At 36.2% G+C, this 17,856-nt stretch overlaps 1 protein-coding gene across 2 annotated transcripts in view; it reads left to right on the forward strand.

Annotated features, from left to right (window-relative positions):
- The window catches only part of EXOC6 (exocyst complex component 6), a 94,343-nt gene that overhangs the window by 18,829 nt on the left and 57,658 nt on the right, over nt 1-17,856 (forward strand). For both annotated transcript variants that reach the window (XM_064144695.1, XM_064144696.1), the window contains exons 2-11: nt 2,196-2,367; nt 3,630-3,677; nt 3,794-3,884; nt 4,797-4,842; nt 11,785-11,989; nt 13,845-14,000; nt 14,658-14,726; nt 16,557-16,640; nt 16,730-16,776; nt 17,154-17,274. In XM_064144695.1, the coding sequence (XP_064000765.1) occupies nt 2,196-2,367; nt 3,630-3,677; nt 3,794-3,884; nt 4,797-4,842; nt 11,785-11,989; nt 13,845-14,000; nt 14,658-14,726; nt 16,557-16,640; nt 16,730-16,776; nt 17,154-17,274 (1,039 nt within the window). The remainder of the gene's footprint in view (nt 1-2,195; nt 2,368-3,629; nt 3,678-3,793; nt 3,885-4,796; nt 4,843-11,784; nt 11,990-13,844; nt 14,001-14,657; nt 14,727-16,556; nt 16,641-16,729; nt 16,777-17,153; nt 17,275-17,856) is intronic.

Below are 17,856 nucleotides of genomic sequence, written 5' to 3' on the forward strand. Positions count from 1 at the left end.
CAGAACAGCACTCAGTTACTCATATAACCAGTGCATAATGTGTATTTTGGTGCACTATGCCAGTTGTTGAACCTTTGTCTCATACCTTTACAGGTAACAGTGTTATGGTTTACATTCTTTCCCATATGCCTTCAGCTGCAGAACATTAGATTGCCTAGTGGGAGCTCACTCAGTGCTATGTGTCTTGCACCTTTCTTTTTTCTCAGGCCAAGTTACTGCATTTGCCTCCAGCCACCACCAGATTTTGAGTGAAGGTGCTGCACACTGCAGGTGTGGGTCACTCATGATCTTCCATCACAGTTCTTTAAACCTCAGTCATCCTGGATAATCTTGAAGCAGTATGACAAGAACCTCAGGAGGAGAGGCTGCCATATATTTGCTCCTTCCAAGTATCAATTCAAATGGTGGTGGATAAGTTTAGGGGTACTTTTCCCTTTGTGTACCACTTCATCAATGAACAATTTTACATTTTTCCCCCGGTGCATTTTGGAGGAAAGATCCTACCTTTCAGCACCATAGCCTTATTTTCCTACCATAAGCCAAAGGAGGACATTCTAGGATTATTTTATAAAATTTTATCTTTTATTAAAAGACTTCCCTGAGGAAATACATGTAGCAAGCAGGCTATCAGGGTTTGCCTTTCTTCCTCTGACATGTGGGACAGCTTGTTACCTATTTCATTTCTCTAACTTCAGTTGCTTCTCTGTATATTTTCCAAGGTCAAAGGAAACTGAGAAAAGATGGAGAATCTACTTGCAAGAGACTTTTCAATCTCTACTATACCATTTTCTTCTTTGAAAGGTCAGATTTTTGTCAGACACTCTGCTATAGGCTTGTTGAGCAGGTGATGATGACCCTAGATCTTGGCAGAACTCAGTCTACTTAGAAAAGAAGATCTTGAAGAATATGGGCAATCATACTTCTTTGAGAGGACTGAAAGGGAAATGCTTTCTCTCTACTCAAGTGTTTTACAGGCTTTGGCTCACTATTGCCTGGATCTTGAATCAAAGACTGAACTTCTACAAGCAACATGCAGATCATTGGAACATCAGCTTTGTTTTTTCCCAATCCTAAGAGTTTAAATTTTTTTTTACAGCAGCTTCTCCTTATGGACTTCTGGAGAAAATTTTGTAATTATGAAGATAAATTAGAGACTACAAAACCCAAAGATTTAAAGATTGTCAATACCCTGATTTTCTTGAACACTTCTTGTTTATGTGTGTATGGCTATGTCAGCCTTGTGTTGCCACCCTTGTGGTATGTGAAAAGCTACTTCAAAATTTACCTGGTTTTGCTGTTGTTGATTTATTGAATTTTGGCACTGTCTTTGCTTTACTTTTTTTGGGAGACTCCATGCCTCTGATTTCCAGTACAGTTTTCTGTATTACCTCTTTTCTTGTTTCCTCTGCTAAAGCCCAAAGCTTTAAGTTGCCTGATGTCCTTTGCTCACTTATGCTTGAGGACTTTTCCGTACAGCTTTCTGTTTCTATTTGTGCTGTAGCTTGACAAGCTAAACTGATACTTTCTCCAGAGTTGTGTTTTCTGCTTGAGGTTTATAAGTGTGCTATTCAAACAATTATTAAAACTAAACAAAATACTTGATTTTCACCTTTCCTGGGAGATAGATCCTGTTGAAGTAGCAGCCTTTGGCGTGTGAACGTTATGGCTTTGCTTTATGAGGCATTGAGCCCAGGCAGGAGGAGTCAGAGAGCAGCAGGGTTTGCTGCTGCTGTGCAGTGTCCCAATCCTTCTGGCTGGAAGCATCCAGCCCTGGTTTAGTTGGTTAAGTCTGGTAATAAAAACACCAGAAAAACAAATATGTACGTTTGCACTTCTTATGTTTAGCAAAGGGTGGACATTGATGGAAAAGTGATCCATGCTATTTGAGGTGGTTGGAGAAACTGATTCTTTCCTAGCCATGTTTGAGCATCAGGGCATAAATAACAGACCAGTGAGGCTCAGGTCAACCATGATGTAACTGGTTAAGCACCTGGATTAATGCCATAAGGGCTGGGTTCAGTCCTTGGTTTTGTGCCATCTCTTTCTTTTAATCCTGATTTCAGTGAGGTGGATTACAAATGATGCCATTGTAATGTCAAATTTGCATGCTTTCATTTTTTTTAAAGTCAGAGATTTCAATAAAGATCCTTGAATACTATTTTTAACTTTTTACTATTATTACTTCTTTTTAACAGGTCTGTATATGATGACCAACCAAATGCACATCAGAGGTTTATGGAAAAACTAGATGCCTGCATACGTAACCATGACAGAGAGATAGAAAAGATGTGCAATTTTCACCATCAGGGCTTTGTGGATGCTATTACAGAACTTCTTAAAGTTAGGGCTGGTGCAGAAAAATTAAAGGTAAGGAATGACTTTTTTAGAGTTTCATGTGTCATTGTCTTTGGATTTAAAAGAAAGAGCTTGACTCTTGTACTGAAGAATAAGAATTCAGTGATTATCACATACTCTCTGATGTTTGCAACATTTTTTTAAGAAGTGGGTTATTTAGGGTTTGTGACTAGAGCTGAATTGCCTGATCCAGTAATTTACATTCACAAAGCTGTCAATTTCATTAGGTCTAATTCTGATTTTGTTTTTTAAGTTTATGTTTTTGGAAAATATTATTAAAATTAATTTGCCCTTTGCAAAGGATATTTTGGAAGGCAAAGACAACAAATGGTAATCTCTTACATAGGTCTTTATCTAATCATGTGAAAAATCTTAAATCTTGATTAGAAAAATAAAAACACTGAAATTACGCATGAAGAATAAATTTTCTTTGTAGTGAATAGAAGAGTAGGTGGAGTTAGTAATTTTCATTCTAAATGAGAACTAAGATTTACTCTCAAATCACAATGCAGAATAGTGAATTATGAGATCCATCCCTTTTAGCTCTCTTTACACTTTTGAGAGCAAAATATGCACACCAGACAGAATGAGCATAGTTCACCAGAGGTTATGATTAGAAGAGCATTATATAAAGGATATTCAGATAACAAGAGACCAAATACAGCATCAATGAGGTCATTGAGCATCTTTGTTCAGAAATTAATGAGATTTTTAATAAACTAGAATGTGCTTCCTTATTATGATGACCTAATGAGTCACTTACTATGTGGGAAAATCTGAGGTCGAGCTTTGCCTGCACCTGCAGCATTAAAATGTTGCTGTGGTTTGGAGATTTCCACGTTTGATGTTAATCAACCACCCAGTGTTTGCATTCAGCAAAGTATGAATGTTTAATTACCATAAAATGCAATCACCATTTCTTACAGACAATGAATGGCCCATAGAGCTCATTGAGGTTATCAAAAAGGGACCAGTGGTCAATTGGGTCAATGATTTGAATTGTTTGACAGACCTACAGAAACAAGGAAAGTTCAAAAATCCCAAGTAAATTTGATAAGTTTGCCACAGAATCTGTTAGAAAGAACTGTCATAAGTAATTGAAGTTAACAAAAACCCTTTGCGATCAAAAGTTCAAGTTCAAGCTGTAGAGTTAATTTGAATTTGCATCTCTTTGTTCTAAGTTTCTCATGAAGCATGATCTGATTACAAGGGTGAGCAGTCACATCAGGGCAATATATGCATATTTGTCTAACAAAGGTGAAATTATTTTTAAGGTCCAAGTTACTGATACCAACCGAAGGCTTCAGGATGCTGGGAAAGAGGTGAGAAAATGGTGCTTCCTATATGGGCATTATAAGTATTTGTAACAAATTAAACTTATTTGCAGAATGTAATTGTGGTTTTCCTTTTGTTTGTTTTTTTTTCTTCAATCTCTAAGGTGATAGCTCAAACAGAGGAAATCATCCGATGTAGAATTCAGCAACAGAATATTACAACAGTTGTGGAAAAACTACAGTTGTGTCTTCCAGGTGAGTGACCTATAGCTAAATATGATGGCAAATAAAAAAAAAAAGTAAGTCACAGTAGCCAAAATGGAAAACAAATTTTGTTTTTCAACTTGTGGTCCTGTAACATCCCATTTAACAAAAAAATGGATGGCTTTAAAAAAGATGTCAACATGAAAGTTCCATGTCTTTTACAGTATTTGATGTGGAGCAGTTACGGCAGTTTGTGAGAAGATAATGGGACAGATGTAAATCGTGCAGACAATGTAGCCACATACAGCTTTAAATGAAGTAATATTTTTAATATACTAAACAATTTGTTTCTTAAGAGGGTGTTTATTGCTGTTGGGATTCTAGGGAAAGCACTGATGATTCTGTTTCAACATTGTGTTTGTAGCTCTATGCCATTAGAGGATTTTTTTTTTTTACTTATAGAAAATAGGAGCTCTAAGACAGTTTTTCAAAAAGGTGATGCTTTAGGATTGCACATAAGTCAGTAAGGGTTTGGTCCTGTTCATGCAATTGGCATAAAAGAGATTGAGAATTTTGCTTGGTGAAGTCTTGTTGTTATGGGTACAGTAGGTGGTACTGTTGCTGTTTAATGGAGACAAGTCATAGACTGGTAAGGCAGATAAAGTTATAGTATGTACTAGGTGAATGGATGTGATTGATATATATAGTATCTAGTGCTTCATTTAATATTAATTCTTTCTCTTTTAAAAGCTATTATGACTTTAGTTATTTTTTCTTTCTTAGTTGCATTCTTGAATGTTTTTTTCTAGTTTTAGCACATTGATGTTACAGTAAGAATTAAATAATATAAATTTAGCCTATCTTTTCCTATAGTTTATTTTGTCCTTTACAGTATATATTTTCCTCTTTTATTAACTAAAGCCACAGTAAGATCCATGGGTTAATCTGCTTGTTTTTATGCAGTGCTGGAAATGTACAGCAAACTAAAAGAACAGATGAAAGTAAAAAGGTGAGTAAACTTATTTCTATGAGTAAAATGTAACACTTGTAAGTAAATTGATAGAATAGCAAACAGCAGTGAAAACACCTATGTATTTTAAGTCCTTTACATGTACCTGTCTTTTCATAAAACCTTGTCTGTCTTTCAAGAATGTCACTGCAAGTGAACTTTATATTAAATATAAGAACTTCAATGAGCCTAGTGATTGCCACGAAAAATAATGTTTACTCAAATAAGCACGACACTCAATGAAATTATGATTTTTAAATGTGAAGAAGTGTATTGTTTTTTAATGCACAAACCAATTTGAGAAGCAAACGTAAGAGCCACAGGGAGTAAAGATCTTTCAGGGTACATGCATCCTCAATTAATATATTATGATATATTATTATATGATATATTATGATATATTTAAATAAAATTCATAAGCCAAGAAAAAAGAACATTTCACTCCATATATTTTGCTTTTGATCTATCTTGTATTTCTGTACTATTTTTTTGTGTGCATGGGACTGTGAGAACGAAGTGCAGAGAGTGTGTTATGGTTTGTTTGCCTTTCATGGCAAACTGACTTGTTAAAAAAAGTAATCAAAACCATAATGAAAGAAATTACAGAGTAATGGTTTATAACTGGTACATTACCAGTTGCTCCTTCCTCTGTTGTGTCTTTGATTTCCAGACTTTCAGAGAGCCACTCACTGCAGCTGTAACCCCGGTATCCCAGTTCTCTCTCCATTACAGTTTAACTGCCTCTGCCCTTTCCTGTAGCTGTTATCCTTTCCCACTGCGGCTAGTGCTGTTGTGCATCTCGTGGACACCCACCCCAAGAATACCATTGCTGCTATTTTTGTCTTCCTGATTGCTACAGCATCACTGTCACCTTCACTCCTGCCTGTTTTCATACTGCCTCAGTCACACCAATTGCTCTTTGTCTTCCTTTGAGAGATTTGTGATCGTTGTCAGTTGCCTCTTTGTGCACTTGACGTTACCGTAGCCAGCTCCTGCTAACAAGTCTGTCTGGACCTGACGGTTTCTGTGTGGAGCTAGTTGTGCGAAGTCAGGTGTCTACAGGGCTACTGTGTAATCTAGATTTACTTTTGGGCCATTTGTCTGGATTTCTGCTGTCTGGGTAGCCAATGCCTCCTGCCATACTGCTGAGTCATCTGAAAATCCTCAGCTGCCACTGTGTATGAGTTAATTGGCTCTAAAGCCTGTGTGCAAACATGTCCAAATTGCATCAGATCTACTGTACCCATCAGATCAATCAGTGTTGAGCAAGTCAGATGTATCAGCAACAGTGGTATATATGCTATGTCATACCTGTGCACACATGTTGTCTGGGAGGTCCTCTATAGAAATGGGAGAGCTCTAAGGATAACCTTACAGCTATGGCACTGTAAAGTCTCATACTACAATCATAACTTGCTAGATGTGAACCACTATGGTAGATCTTACTAGCGTGACAACTATACACTATTTCCTCTGAACAGGGCACTGGTTTGTCATCTGCTTTGAGTAGCTGGCAGCATATTGTTGCAGTGGTCTTGGAGCAGCTCAGCAGAAACACATAAACAGTTCAGTGCACTTAGTACTTTGATCAGAAAGCAGACTGCAAGGGTGTGCTTTCTGAATTGCACTGCTTCCTTCTGCAAGGTGGTCTGTAGAGTGTGTTGTATTTGGTATGTTGAAAATAAGGAAACACTGGGATAAAGATCTGTATTCTGCAATTCATTTACTTTGTCAGGTAAGATAAGCAATATCCCAGTTTTAGAACTGCATAAAGTCATAATTGAGAAGTCACTTAGGCAAGATAAAAATTGCAGATGGCTTTTTAGCGTATTGTCTCTATGTTCTTCAGTAGTTTTGGCAAGTTTTGATGGTTGATGTGTGTTCTGAGAAATCTTCAATACTCTATAAATCTAAAACTAAATTTGTATTATTTAAGAGATTCAGACCTGATAATTTTCTAGTAGAAGGAGCTGCCAAACAGGAAGTCCTAATAATCAAAACAACATATACTGAGTTGAGGAGCTTGGGCTCATCATTGTCATATCATAAAAAGATCTAAAGGGGAAGAGAGATGCCATAGCTTTGATGTACCATACCTTGAAATTGCATGGAGTGCAGGTTTTAGACTGCTGTAGGCTACTGTTGCAGCTCAGATATCTTTCATTAGTTATGCTACAGTTCCTACTTTGCCTGTAACTTACAATTTCCTATAACACAGGCTAGATGGGGCTATACTTTTGAATTTGCAAATAATTCAAATGGTAGTTTCCTTGTGCCTTAGCAGACAAATCCAAAAAGTGAGTGCATCTTGACCTTTATCACTGAGTGATTGAGCAATAGCAAAGACATCCATAGCATCAGTTTGAAGACCTGATAACTGATGTGTGCAGATAAAAGAATTTCAAAACTGACCTTTCTAAGTTTTGCTAGGAAGCTTTCCTAGAAAAGTCAGACAGGAGAATTCACGATCCCTGTCTTAACACAGCAATGAGGAATGTTTATTTTAGGCAAAATTGTTTTTTTCCTCATTAATTTCCACTGAGGTTTGTGATTCCAGCAAAGTTTTCATTTGACTTTCTCTGTTTGCGGTCTTTTAGAATATATTTTCATTATTCCATTGTCTTACATTTCTGCACTGTGATTAATACTGGGACATTTTCTAATGTTTAAAGGAAGAGAATATGAAAGTACAGATATTCCATATTTTTATAGGACAGTTGGTTTAGGATAAAGGTTGAAATTCTGTTTCCTTTTCTCTGTGGCAGATGCATTTTAAGATAGTGCAGCATTTTGAGTCTGGCATACATACGGTGCATGTGCAGATGGAATGAATGTTTACTGAGGAACTCAAAAAAGCCATTTATTTGCAGCAATTTTTGGTCCATACGACTATGGGCTATGTTTGAACTGATGACCTAGAGGTGAAAGGCTCTGTATCCTATTTATCTGTCTTTTGAGCCATGCATAACACAAGTTGACAAGAACTGTATTTGTGAGAGGAAGTAACTGTGGAATCTGCTTTAAGCATACACAATTGGCTGGAAAGAGTTATGGAGGATTTAAAGTCTTAGCAGTGGAAGCACAAGGGAGAGGCGTGGTTTCTCTTCTGGTCTCCAAAACACCTAGAGAGGGCTATGCATTTAGACTGGACTACCTAGATCTTTAATTTTAAGACAATCATACATTTTTATACAGTTCTGTTACCATGGCCTGTGAGTTTGAACTTTGATATGTATCTCTGGGAGAAAGTTCCCAGCTGCTTCGAGTGATTGTGGTCTAAGTGGGAATTGTTGAAGTCGGTCTTTTTGCAAGTCTTATTCTACAGTAAGTATTACCAAACCCCCCAAACCTGCCATACAACAAAACTAAATAAATCAAGGCTTTTGATGAATCTTCTGGACTCTACTGTGAGAAGGGCTAAAGAAAGAGTATAAACTGAGTGAGCTTTTTGCTCTGAAAGACTTGGGTTTGTTTCCTGACATTACTATAAGCTTTCTTCCAAACTGTGGGAAAGACAGAGTTGATTAGTTATTTAGGTTACTAAGTCTTACTGAAGCAGTCATGCACCCTTTCACTGCTTAAACCTTCCAGTCATGCAAATAAACCTTAAGGCATAAAAGATGCGGTTTGTCCTTTATATCCCATGTCTGTATGTAAAGATATTGGAAGAGATAAAACCTTTTGAAGAGATGATTTTAGTTTTCTCTATTGTCTTTGAACCACATCAAAATGAAGCGCTGGATTTTACCAGCTGCAAATCAATACTTCCCAGAGGTACTGTGGATCTGGGGAAAAAACATCTTCAAACTATGTATTTGATACTGAACTGTCAACTGCTTGCTTTATCACCATTCTCACAACCCTATTTGTGTGATAACTTCTGTTTGAAAAAAAAATCTCCTGCTGCATCATTATGACTGTTCAATCTGATTTTCAGAAATACTAAACTTTTGACTCTCTTTGCACAAGTTTCAGAGTCCGTATTGCCCAGATCTCAGTTTTTGGTCCTTTGAGGCAACTGCTAAAATTGCATTTTAAACTCTTCCACCATATTAGGCTTGGAACTGTTAAGCCAGCTGAATTTACAAGCAAAAAAAAAAAAATAGTTGTTGAGCTTCAATTGCAATTTCAGTATATCATCTTTAAGATCTGTGTGTATGTGACTTTTTTTACAGTATTATTGAAAAATTCTAATGAATTCCCCTAAATTTGCCTGGTGGAATACAAGAAGATTTTCATATTTACTTAATGGTGATGCAGTAAACAGAAATACACAGTGTTTGCCTCTGAGGGAAGAACAAAAGTTGGAGAACACTACCATTTTTTCTTTGTAAATTAAGTTTAATTACTTAATGAAATGGAGAATTTTACGGTTATTCTCTTTTCTCCTGCTTTTTCAGCAGGAAATTCTGACATGTGACTAGATGTTTGTTTGCTTAAAAAGCTTGTGTGCAAATCCTTGATTCTCAGTAAAATTCACATTCTTGCTCCTGTTCTGTGCAGCTTCTTGACTGCTCTAGTTTAGCCTGATGAGGCTTTTTCAGTAAATTATGGTGTTTCTCCAAACTGCCTCCAAATGACATATTGCTGATAACCATCTTAAAAGTTCACTCTGCCATTTGAAACATAACTTAATACTTTGTATACGCTTAAGTAATGGTCAGTTTAATTTTTTTTCTTCTGTATTTTTTGTGTGTTGATGTTTTAAATTCTAGTACACACTGACAACTTCGTGTGAGGAGGGACATCTTGTAAAATAACAGCTCAATTTTAGAATAAGGTTGTGCAAACCACCAATATTAATCTTCTAGGGACCACCAATATTAATTTTCTAGGGATCCTGCATCTTTACAGTTTTAGAGGGTTCCATTTTTATTGTTTAGAGAGGTTAGTAAAACCCATCTCATCGTTTTGTTTTGTGGTTCCGGTGACAAGATAGATCAGTTCTGGACAGTCTTTTACGACACTTATTGGTGTTTCAAACTTGTGTCTTTGATTTCAAAACTTGTATTATAAATTTTGTATTTGGGTCATAATCTTACAAGATTAGTTTAAAAGGATGGGCAGAGGACTTCTGTATTTATGTGAAAAGAATAACACTGAATATACTACTTAACTAAGTTATAGACAAATGAACAACCATTACCTTGTATGATTGGTAATATACGATGGAAACGAATAATACTGTTGTCAAAATCTTTGTCATCGACCTTAATAAGTTGAATGTTTTTACACCAAAATATACAAATACATCAATCCATTAAATGATATGCAAAACTTTTTAGTTTAAATTCTGACCTGCAGATGACCTCCAAAATAATAAGACTTCAGTGCTTTATCAGAACAGATGTTAAAAGGGCAAGATCCTGAGCTCCATGTATATATGTGTGTGTGTGTAATTAGTTAGAAACTATAGAATGGATTTTAAATGGATTATGTTAATTCTGATCTTGGAGACAGCAGTCAAAAACCTTCCAGATGAACTAACAGTGTTCTGATAAGCTGCTCTGTATAATTTAAATAAAAACCTTTTATACAATTCTGATGCTATTATGGTTTTATTCCCCAGAAGTCTCACCATGTGGTACTCTTGGTCAGTTATTATTTAAAAAAACAAAACCCCCACACATAAAACCCCTGGACTCCTTCTTATCTGCAACATTCCTGCTGCCTTATGTATATTTTATATAAACCAAGTATATAATAAACAAAAGCTCCTAATTTACACTTGAAACCTCTCTATTTGCAGTGTCCTGAAAGCTGTTGTATTCTGGAATAAAAGACAAGATCTTTCCCATCCTCCAGCTATGCTGCATTTGTTAGCTTAGAAATGCCTTGATTTAGAAAATTAAAATTTATTTCAGAATCAACAAGAATCTATTACTATAATATTCATAATTTAGTATTGCTTGTGTACAGAAGGGAAGACAGCTGCTTGAATTGTATTTCCTTTTGAAAGTATTTCTCTATCTACAAAGCAATACCCATGAACAAAAGAATTTTCCAGGTTTTCTTGAACATTCAAAAGCACTTTACTCATATTTAGCTTTTCCTTTTCAAAATGAATGGTAAATATCCAGTACTGATTGTATAGGACTTTTAGGAAGACAAACTAATTGAGGTTATAATATGAAAAGCTAAAAATGGGCTAAAGATACTGCTCTGTATTTGTGGGAAGAAAGGTTTGACACTAAGTTAACTTGATCTGATCTCAAATTTTCTACTTTCCCTGTTCAAGACCAAGATAGAAGGCATCAGTTCATCTTGTTCTGTTCTAATAGACCAAACTAAATATGCTTTTCCAACAGCCTCCTGGTCTGAATGTCTGGTAAGAATACCACATAAAAGAAAGTTACTGTCACATCTAAATTAATTACTGTCCTATTCATCTTTAACCTGTTTCTGTCACCTCTTTAAAACGTTGTTGGCATCGCAGATTTGTTGATCATGTGGTGGTTGTTGCCTTCATAGTTTATGTATCTGTCTCAGAATTTGCCCACTTGTTTTGTTTCATTTTTTCAATAAAGTGAAAAAAAAATTGGAAGCATTCTGCCTTAGGTCCTTATGTGACATTTCAAAATTAAATACAGAAGGATATTGACTTCAGGATCAGGCCTGACTCAGGTCCAAGTCACCTCCATGTGGTATTAATTTCTCTACTGCAGGATGTTCCATGTGGTGTTAGGAGGCTGTCAACAAGAACAGCTAATACCATAGGAGCTTACTTAAAATTTGGACTTGAGTGAAAGTTCACTGATTTTTTTTCCACCTCAGACTACGTAATTGCATTGATGACCTCTTGTTTCTTAGTTTTTCTAAGAATAAAGTAATTTCACTAGATGTATAATGATTGTGTGCATGATATGGATATCCTATACTTGATAAAGTATTGTATTAAAATTTTATAAGAAGCTGCATAATTTTATTTTCATCTCTTTGTAGATACTATTCTGCTTTAAAAACAATGGAACAGCTAGAAAATCTGTATCTTCCTAGAGTTAGCCAATATCGCTTTTGCCAGATAATGATAGAAAATCTTCCAAAGCTGCGTGAAGAAATAAAAGAAATATCCATGTCAGATCTCAAGGATTTCTTAGAGAGTATTCGAAAGCATTCTGACAGGATTGGGGAGACTGCTATGAAGCAGGTAAGCCAACCTAACAGGAGGCGTTCAGTCCTCTTATCTATTGAAAATATCAGTGTCAATATTCTCAGGTTAGCAGAAAGCAGAAAGTATTTGTCTAAGGATTATAGACCTTTGAGTAAAGATGGAGAGCTGTGAAATGCTTGCTAGCATGTCAGGTAGTTTCTTCTCCTGGATATAAAGTTGTCAATTGTAGTAGTCTCTGGATAACAGAGGAAGTAGCATTATGATGACTAGCAGTGAGTGCAGCACAGCTCAGCCCATCACAGACTCATCAAATCAATTGGGCTTGGAAGGGACCTTAAAAGATCAGCCAGCTCCAATCCCCTGCTACAGGCAAGGATATCTCCCACTTAGCCCAGGTTGCTCAAGGCCTCTTCCCATCCAGCCGTGAACACCTCCAGGGAGGGATCACGTGCAGTGGGTGTTTCCAGAACATTCCATGTGCCATGCTGAGTCGGCAGCTTTTGCTCTGGGCTACAGCTCTTCCAGATTTGGACAACATTAAGGTAAAGTTGCCCTGTTTATTGCCACAAAGACTCCATGCTGTTAGGTGACTGTGAATATGGCAGACAACAGCACGACAGCCCAGCCATGCTACTAGTGCAATTTCTTTCCAAAGTTGTGTCTGTATCCTAGACAAGAAAGAGTTTCCCTGGGAAATGAAGGAGAAATACTGTGTATCTCAATTTGCAAAAAAATATTAAATACCTTGAGTAGTCAACTAGACAGTCTGTAACTCAGCAGCTATAACACCAAAAACAAAGAGCAGCGTATCTGACCTGATGGCAAGTATTGAGTAAGACTAAAAAAATTCTTGAGATAACTGCCTAGTTATTTCTAAAGTGTTACAAATAGAGAGCACTGAGGTGAGAGCCAGGAGGAAACCAGGACAAATGGAGCCCTTGCCTATGCTACTTCAAAGCACTGGTACTTGGCAGGCTTTGAACAATTAATGCTTAAAAAAATTATTGAGAGAGCAAGTGAATTTTCATTTGACATTTTGCTGAGCAGAGTTCAGACTGGGTTGCCACTTTGCCATCTACGGTTTTGGTAAAATCACAGAATCATTGAGGCTGGAGAAGACGCTGAGATCATCAAGTCCAGCCCATGACCCAACACTGGCTAAACCAGGCCGCCAAGTGCCACATCCAATCTTTTCTTAAAGACCTCCAGGGATAGTGAATCCACCTCCTTGGATAGTCCATTCCAGTGCCTAATCACCCTTTCTATGAGGAAGTGCTTCGTAATATGCAACTTAAACCTCCCCTGGTACAGCTTCAGACTTGTCTTGTCACTAGTTACCTGGGAGAGGAGCCTGATTTCCTGCCTGCCTACAACTTCCTTTTATGTAATTGTAGAGAGCAATAAAGTCCCCTTTAAGTCTCCTCTTCTTCAGTGTTGATTATTATAGATACACTTAATTGCAAGATTATATTGTGCTAGCTTTCTCTTCAATTGCTTCTAGTAGCAAGAACAATAGTGCATTTAACTTTTGCAGCTGACTAGTCACTGAGGCTGTACTGAAGCAAATAAATAGCTGGAAGCTCTGTGATAGATGTATTTCACTTAAATATTGATTCTCTGGTTGCAATTTATAATCAGTAAAGTTCTATGTTTTGTTTTGGTTAGGTTTTTTTTCCCCTACCATTAGAATTGTATTCTGTGGATTAGGGCAAAATTATGCTGAAATTAACTATCAAACTCATTTATCATCCTAAATCAATTAAAAGCACAATCAGCAGTTTAGACTGGACACTCTTAATTTGCAGTTATATTGTTTTTCGTGTCATAGCACGCACTGATCAGTGATGAAATTTGTCTTGCGTCCTCTTTATTGGTGCTACTCTTAAAACAGGCACAGCAGCAGAAAACTTTTAGTACCACTCTTCAGAAGCAGAACAATTTAAACTATAGTCGGAACGTGCATCTGGGTCGAAGCAGAATTTTGGAATCCAAAAATGAAATGACATTAAAGCGAACGTTTGAAGAAGATGATGAACATGAAGAAGAGGTAACTTTATTCTAAATCACTACACCTTACTTAAAGGGAAGTTTGTAGTTTTATTGAACAAAGCTTGCAATACACTGTCTGTGGAAGATCAACATTAGTTAGGAAGAACCAAAGAGCACCTTCAATGCTGAAGTCTGGATCAGCATTTTAGGGGGAAAAATTACTGCCAAAATATTAGTTGTAGCAATGATACCTTTAACATCTTGTTTGGGGACATTCAATTGGATAGAATTTGTAATTATTCTGGAATTCATTTGCAATTTATGTGATACATTACTTGCCCACTATAAATGATATACAGCCTAGTGGAATATTCTGCAAGTGCTAAAGCAAGATCTTCTGTATTGAAGATTTCAGCTTGTGTTAGAACTCTTTCAGCTATCCAGTACTTAGTATTCATGAAATGAATAAAGCAAAGAGTATTTAGACCTTTAAGTCTGGTGCTCTGAAAACACAATGAAATGAGTCTGTTCTTGTAACACAAATAAAACCTATTAGGGTAGCACAAAGGGAGAGGAGAGTGGAGTTATTATTTTACTCTCTTGTGATAGAACCCATTCATTTTTGGGTTCTTACTAGGTGCACTATTTCTATTGGTAATGTATCACGTTCATCAGATTAGATACTTTTAATGTTTTATATACTTTTCTTTTTCAGGTTTTAACTGCCCAAGATCTTGTAGACTTTTCTCCAGTCTATAGGTGTTTGCACATCTACTCAGTTTTGGTATGTATTAAGGTGATCTCAAAAAGATATTTTCCTTTTTGAATTTGAATGTTCATTTTCATATTTATCATACTTTTAATAGTTGCCAAGTAATCAGACATATTCCTTCTAGTAGTGGTAGTTCCGGATGAACCAGCTAAGACTGGATACTGAGAACATGCCTGCATACTTTATTCTATCTACAAATGAAGGACATGCAGCAGGACATTGATTACAATAAGCATTCTTAAGAATAGGTGTAAAATACACATATCTGCCTCAGCAGCAGTATCAGCACTATGGTGGTTTCCCCAGGTGTTCCATGTTACCCAGATATTTGAGGGGATATGACCAATATTACAAAACATAGGAACATTCAGTATGAATTTTGTGGAAATCAGAATACTAGTGCAAGGGTGTGTTTTATCTTGCCTCTCCTTAGCTTGTTCAGTAAGTGAAAGTTGTTCCTGTATTCTGCTCATTGCTATAGAACATCTCTATAAAATAGGTATTATACCTGAATTGCTGATCTTGACTGCATGAGATAACATGGTCTATAAACAATCTTGTGAGATATTTTACTTATCCATTTTTATGTGGATTTGGGAAGAAGAGTTACACTTTTTTATTTGATAAGCCTGTGTCAGGACCGAGTAGAGCTTTGACATTTGAAGTAGAATTCAGTATTGCCTTCGTGCATCTGAAAACTACATCAGACATTTCAGCTGGAGGTGAATGGTTAATATGTCTGATCAGTACGTGTTAATATGAAGTAGAACACAGTGCATAAAGTTCTGTGGCAGCAGAAGGTGTTCTAGTAAAATTCTATGTCAGTTTCAAGGGGATTTATTTGTTTTTAGGCCAAGTCTCTTTCACTTCTAGATTTCATTAGGTTAGCAATATTTCTAACTATGATGAAATATCATTATGGAGTTAATAAATTTAAACTTTCTTTGTTGTATCTTATAAAGGAGTTAGTTAAGTAATACTGGCTTTGTAACACACAATCTTTGTCATAATTTGAAGATTTTTTTCTTTTGAAGCCTAAGTAATGGAATTCTGAATAGCACTGGCCTGATAAGAAGCTCATGAAGTTAAAACAAACCTTAAAAATGCTAAGCTACTTTATTCTGCTTGCATGCAGATTGCATTGCGTTCAGTAGGTAGATGAGTCAATGTAGCACTGATTTCAAATGGACAGATGGTTTCTACTGAATGATCATCTAAATGAGATGAATAGGATGCCACTTGAATTCCTCACAGTTTAATTACTAGGCACAGAGGGTATTGTATTTTTGCAGACCATGATGTGGGAAAAGTCCAAATCCACAGTCATTATATTTTTGAATTCCTAGGAGAATAAGCAAATATTGAATAAAATTTCATGTGTTTTTTAACTCAGGCAAAGCTAGTGCAGTCAGTATTCAGATTTATCATATATCACAAAAACATGTTTGTAACTTAACTCTATAATGCAGTTAGTTTATAAATAACCTAGAGAAAATTAGTTTCAGTCATAGACTAATAGGTAATGCATCCTGTCTATAAATATTAATATACTCTGAAAACCATGGATTAAACACATAAATATGGCTTCAAAGACATAATATTGTTTGACAAAATGTAGACACATGAACAAAATTTTTATTTACAGTATATTCTGTAGGCTACTTTAAAAAAGTAATTTCTGCATATTTCTTACATGCAAAACTTTGCTGATGTCAGCTAGAGGACTACATGTGGAATAAAAAGTATGTGGTTTAGTTTAAGAGATTTCTGTCATTAATTTAAGAAATGTTTGTTTCATACTGAAACAATATTCCTGTTTTAACTACTTCTGTCTTGTTTCAGGGTGATGGAGAAATATTTGAAAATTACTACAGAAAACAAAGAAGGAAACAAGCAAGATTAGTTCTGCAGCCACAATCAAGCATGGTAACCAATAGTTCTGGTTTTGTATTACTTGGGTTGTGGCTGATACTGGTGTTTTTATTCCTAAACTTGTTTTCTTTTTTCACTGCAAGCATGAAACAGTAGAAGGCTATAGAAGATACTTCAGTCAAATTGTAGGGTAAGTTTTCTAAGCAAGAATTTATTTCAGTTTTACTATATTGATTCTTGGTGTTATTCTGTGGCCCAAAATCTTTCTTCTACAAGATTCAGTTTCTGCACAAATCATGTGACTGGTTGTTGCTGGATCTGAGTGGGGAAGAGTATTCAGATCCTAGCAGTACAGTGCCCCACACAGACTCTCCAGCAGCCTGGGCTCCAGCCATCGTGAAATAAACTGTTCATATTTTAGCTTTATGCTGGGTAAAACAACAGCAAACTTACCATAGTCTCACCGCATGAGTGGAAAAGAGTTTGACTGTGCTTGTGTGTGAAAGGGTAGAATTTCCTTTTATATTAGAAAGGAACTTAATAATCTAAATATTACTTTCTTTTTAGCTTCTTTGTAGTAGAAGACCACATTTTACATGTAACCCAGGGACTGGTAACTAGAACATATACCGATGAACTGTGGAACATGGCCCTTTCCAAGATCATTGCTGTTCTTAGAACACATTCAGTAAGTCAGAAGTTTTACTAGTATTGCAGTTTAAGTCCTCTGACTTCAGAACTCTGAGTATTTGGATCTGGGATATTAACAAAGTGAAAAATTAACCTCTCTCATGTTTTCTTTTCCTTGTGATTAAAAATTGCTTAGATTTGGGAGGCAGCCTGCCAAGCTTTTGTTTTTCCCAACAGTATTAGGCTGTGATCCTCAGCCATGGGCTATTTGCATAATCCTCCTCTGATTTACAACTCACTGGGTCTTCCAAACCTTCTCTTAGTCCAGCAGTTTAGAATATGCAGAGTTAATCTGCTGTTATTATTGCAATCCTTCCTCATTAGTCTCAACTGACCTCTTCATTAGATCAGATTGAATAGTTCAGCACTGAAAGTACCACCAGGAAATAGTTCCTAGTTATCATTCCAAATGCAGTGTTTCCAAAATAAACACCAGCAAAACCCTTGGAGCTATCTCTTCAAAACCGTAGTAGTAATATGTTAGGGCTGAAGTAAATGTATAGAAAAAATCTGTATCAGTTGAGTATTTCTATATATTCAAAGTGTGTCTCCTAAAGTTGCATTTCTGACTTAGTTGCAA

The sequence above is a fragment of the Pogoniulus pusillus genome, chromosome 6, assembly GCF_015220805.1.
Source record: "Pogoniulus pusillus isolate bPogPus1 chromosome 6, bPogPus1.pri, whole genome shotgun sequence".
Lineage (NCBI taxonomy): Eukaryota > Metazoa > Chordata > Aves > Piciformes > Lybiidae > Pogoniulus > Pogoniulus pusillus.